Raw genomic sequence first — 5,181 nt, forward strand, 5'->3', positions numbered from 1 at the left:
GCCGAACATGAACGAACAAATCCTTGTTCGTGTTCGGCTCTTTCATATATCGAGCACAAAAAAAGTGCTTGTGTTGAACTCATTAACTTACCGAACAAATCAAATATGAGCTTCTTAACGAGCCAAACATAATATACTCGTGAACAATGAGCCGTTTTGACAGCCCTACGCGCTAACGCATTAGATAGCTCACCTGGGGCTGAATTTTGGAAAATTCATGTATCTTTCTTTTTTTTTATATTTCTTTTATTCGTTTTTTTTTTTTAAGAAAATGATATAGAGGATAAGAAAATAAGATTTTTTTTTTTACTTTTTGTATTATTTATAAAAGGAAAAGTATATTTATTTATAAAAAATTAGATTTTCCCAAAAATTCCTCCATTTTTTCTCCCCTTTGCTCAAGGTTATAATTACCTCCCTTGAGTTGGTCTAATTATTGGGTGCGGAGAACACACGCTCTCCGATCACAGCCGCACAAAGCGACTGCATGACAGTGGGTGCATGACAGTGGGATGTGATCGGAGCTGCGTGCGCTCTCCGCACCCAATAATCGCTCCTTGAGTTATTATGGAGGGCACACATTTCCTTCTTCTAGTTTGTATTCCAGAAGGTGAAGCATGGGTCTTCCCATGCAAAATTGAAAAAGTTAGCTGCTTTTATTGGACGGATTGAACTTAAAGGAGGTCAAGTGTATTCCATACGATGAAGCAAGGGTCTACTTTGAAAATTGCAAGGGCTGGCTGTTTTTGTTAGACAGATTGAACTTGGAGGAGGTCCAATGTATTCCAGACAACAAAGCTAGGGTCTTTCCTTGCAAATCGAAAAGGTCGGTTGTTTTCGTTAGACAGATCAAACTTTGTAAGGTCAAGTGTATTCAAGAGAATGAAGTCGGGGTCTTTCCTTACAAATTGAATGGGCTGGCTTCTTTCGTTGGACATATCAAATTTGAAAGAAGAAAAGACCCGTGATCCTAGTTAGAGGCATCAAAAACATGAGTTCGTTGTAATGATCAACTTCCCCTCGAATCATCCACGATGATCGCTCAGGGTTTGCGACCCAAAATCTTTTGGAGAAAACCTGGGTGTCATCAAACGATCGCCGAAGAGGAACAAAGAAAATTGAAAATGGACATTCATGTTCACGAAGGATCACCCAAAATAATCAAAATGACATGAAAAATAAGAAAAAGAAATGGCTTCATCCTAGAATAATACAAGCAAATTACAATATTTTTACTTGTGTTATAATATTTGTGAATGACCACCTAGTAACTCTTCATTCTTGAAGGTGCCGGTGTGAGCTTCTTGCTTCATAAAATCAAAGCCCATTTTGGCCTACGGATTTAGGACCTTAGGCTACCAAGCCAAAAACCATGAGCTAAAGATATATGTGTGTTTGTTAATTGGTAATTAAAATTGCTTAATACTTGTTGCATACCAGAAAATTCGTGACGATGGAATGATAATTTAACATCTCAGCATTGTACGAATATCCAACACAAACACAAAATTTAAAAATAACATGAGAATACACAGAGATTTTTTACGTGAAAAAACTTGGAAAGAGAAAAGATCACAGGGTCTAGCTCACTCAAAATAATCACTGTAAATATAAATTCATAAATATAAAGATAGAATATTGCCCCCCCCAGCTAGGAAATAAGAGTTATAATGTTACACCAAGTACAAAACTTATTCAACATAATGTATATAAGAAGTTAGAAGTCAAGATAAAATTAATTACCGTATTATGAATGAATACAACAGTCGTAGGTGGTTACCGACGAGCATTTCCTTTGGGTCTTCGATACACCTCATTTAAGATACGTCATTGCAAAGTATTCGGGATACTTCGTTATCATGTACTCGAGACGCTTCATGACAAAATATTCAAGATATTTCATTACCCTGTACTTGGGATACTTTGTTTCACACTAAAATTTGATGACATCAACGAGCAAAGCGCGCTTGGCGGTGACTAGTAGGTGATGGTCGACGATGGTCGGAACTTATTGACGAGTTTTCGGTCCAGAACAACACTGGAATTTAACTCATTCTCATCCTCATCCTAAGTGAAGAGAAGAGGCCAATGTATAGCCACCGGGGAGGGACATCTTGATCATCAGACAAATAACCCTCATTCCCGTCTGATTGAATGACCCACATTGATTCTCCTTAATCATAGGGTTAGTTTGATGATTGAAATCCTTGATGACCTCAAATTTGAATGATTCATTTGTCATTCAATTAATGACCCATTGATTCCTCTCGTCGAGACGCTCTATTTGACTATAAGTATGTGAACTTTAAAATTCATTTGTCATTCAATTAATGACCTGAAGCCTAAAAACGAGCTTTAATTGATTGATCTGAACTTAATTGAACTCAGATTAGACTATTTACCAAGTGAAGAGAAGAGGTCAATATATAGCCACCGAGGAGGGACATTTTGATCATCCGACAAATAACCCTCATACCCGCCTGATTGCATGACGCACATTGATTCTCCTTAATCATAGGGTTAGTTTGATGATTAAAGTCCTTGATGACCTCAAAATTGAATGATTCTAAGCTCATTGCATTCCTCTCGTCGAGACGCTCTATTTGACTATAACTATGTCAAATTTAAAATTTATTTGTCATTCAATTAATGATGTGAAGCCTAAAAATGAGCTTTAATTGACTGATCTGAACTTAATTGAACTCAGATTAGACTATTTCTAATATCATTGGGTTCGTTTTGTCAAAACTGTCAATTTAACTCTAAACTAACTAAAATCTAAGATCATTAATTTGAATTAAAATATATTTTTTGCTCGAAACATTATCTCAAGATAAAAAATTATTTGATGATGCATAGATCCATAAAAAGAATATTATAAAGAGTATAGTATTATGATAAATGAGACAAAATTTACTTTTTTTTTTTTTTTTTTTTTTTTTTTTTGTTGATCATCGATTCAATTTTTTTTAGTGCTAAAAGTGTGGTTTTGCATGGCCGAATATTTTGATTATCCATAAATATTTTAAGTCAAATATTTGAATAATTAACATATAATGAATATATTTATCTAATTTTATCTATTATGAAATATATTAAACCAAATTTCACTTTAATAAGTTGGTAGGCATGTTTTTTTTTTTTTTTGGAAATTTGTTTTTTTACTACATGCAAAATTGGGGCATAATATATTTATTTATTAGTAAACTTACACTTCTAGCGAACAATTCTCATGTATTTACATATCTCATACTCAAACTTTCATATTTACATACATAGCCCTCTAGTGCTTTAAAATTTAAATGATGCATAAAAAGTTGGATTTCACTTTTAAATAGTATTTACAAAGCTAGGAAAAACTATTGCATACGGACCCGACGTATGCAAAGATGTATGCGCCGTCCGATCTACACCATTGATCAGATCAAAGTTGTATTTCGGTGGGCTTATTAAAAGCGGAGATCGGACGGCGCATACATCTCTGCATACACGATCTGTATAGAATAATTTTTCCAAAGCTAGAGTGTGTTCTAGTGTAGGTGGTTAGCAACAATAATAATTGTCTTTCAAAATACTCAAACTATCTCAATATTATATTAAACCTTTTTTAAAAATAATTTGCACAACACAAAATACCTATATATTTACAAATCTAACACATACATTTTATTTTTTTACATTAAACACCACAATTTTAATTTTTTAAATATGAAAACACATGGTAATTGAGAGATATGAAAATAAGTATCTAAGTCTGGGTGTTAGATATGTAAATACACAGGAATTGAAGGAGAAGCATGTAAATCTTCCTATAAATAAATAGGGAAATTTAAATCCAGACACCACAATTAGGGCTGTCAATTTGGCTCGTTGTTCGTGAACAGCTCGTGTTCGCCCTAACCACAATTCATATGTATTTACATATCTCACACCTAAACTTTAAGATTCATACACAACACTTTAGTGCCTTGAACCTATAAACAAAAAGGTGAATTTCACATTTAACACACGGTAATAGTGCTATTTGTTGTGATATTAAACATTTTGTGAATGCTATGTATGGAAATATGAAAGTTTGGGGGTCAGATATGTAAATACATAGAATTGTGTGGTATGTATATAAATGCCCCCAAATGAATAAAGCAAAATCTCCAAGACATATAGTTTATAAACAAATAGAACAACTGTAAATCAATATAGGAATATAGTATCCAAAAATTAAACAAATAGAATGCAAAAACAAAGGTCGCAATGAAAGAAGAATAATGAATATGTCAGGAAATCTTATAAACATGCATGCATTATAATAGATGGGGTCCACAGCATATATATTTATAGAGAGAGGATTGTGTGACACTAACCCCCATGAAATCAGAAGTTGCTGCTGCTCTCACCAGCTGATAGGGAAGAGCAGCTTTCAGCTTTGATTCTGAGAGCAGCTTTGCTGAAATCTGATCGCTGGAGTCTGCCGAGATGGTCGTGAGGGATCGGGGCACCGAGAAGGTGAGAGTAGGAGAGCAGAGGGAAATAGGATGCGGAGGTGGGGGCGGCGGCTGCGGCGGCATATTGGGGCGGATGGAAAGGAGGAGGGAGATGGATGGGTTGGTGAGGGAGGGATGGCGGCGGTTGGGGGTTGGAGAAGAAGGAGGGGTTGAAGGACAAGGGGTTTGGTATTGCTTTGTTTGCTTCGCCGGAGATCGTTGTTTCGCCGGTTATGATCTTCAGCCTCTCAACTTCGTTCTTCAGATTGTCATTCATGGCTGTAACCAGGTGAAGATGAGAGTAAGAAGCTTTTACAGATATATATATATATAATGCAATTCTTAAGTATTTACATGTGTAGCACCATTATACAATGCAATTCTTAAGTATTTACATGTGTAGCACCATAAATTTTCATATTTAGGCACCTGACTAACCTTTAATGTCATACAAAAAATACCAATACAAATATTTTTTTTCTAAAGTGATGTATACATTTTTCATTTATAGGTTCATGAAACCAAAGGGAAATACCATACTTTAGGTGTTTAGATGTGTAAATACTTCAGAATAGCAGGGTAAAGAGGTGTAGGAGATGACATCTGAGAAGGGGATGACAAAATTGCATGGAGTGCAAAAGATGAAAACATTTAATCTTTAAAACAAAATACAACAAGAAAAAGTTTCAGCGAGTCCTTT

At 34.9% G+C, this 5,181-nt stretch overlaps 1 protein-coding gene across 1 annotated transcript; it reads right to left on the reverse strand.

Annotated features, from left to right (window-relative positions):
- Positions 1-4,164: 4,164 nt before the first annotated feature.
- LOC110037023 (transcription factor RF2b-like) lies at positions 4,165-4,793 on the reverse strand. Its single transcript, XM_020741588.1, has one exon. The coding sequence runs from the start codon at positions 4,756-4,758 to the stop codon at positions 4,372-4,374; it is 387 nt and encodes a 128-aa protein (XP_020597247.1). The 5' UTR covers positions 4,759-4,793; the 3' UTR covers positions 4,165-4,371.
- Between the last annotated feature and the right edge of the window lie 388 nt (positions 4,794-5,181).

This window comes from Phalaenopsis equestris, unplaced genomic scaffold, assembly GCF_001263595.1.
Source record: "Phalaenopsis equestris unplaced genomic scaffold, ASM126359v1 Scaffold214099, whole genome shotgun sequence".
Lineage (NCBI taxonomy): Eukaryota > Viridiplantae > Streptophyta > Magnoliopsida > Asparagales > Orchidaceae > Phalaenopsis > Phalaenopsis equestris.

Coding starts and splice junctions, on each gene's coding strand:
- LOC110037023 (XM_020741588.1), bottom strand. CDS start 4,758: ATGAATGACAATCTGAAGAACGAAGTTGAGAGGCTGAAGATCATAACC.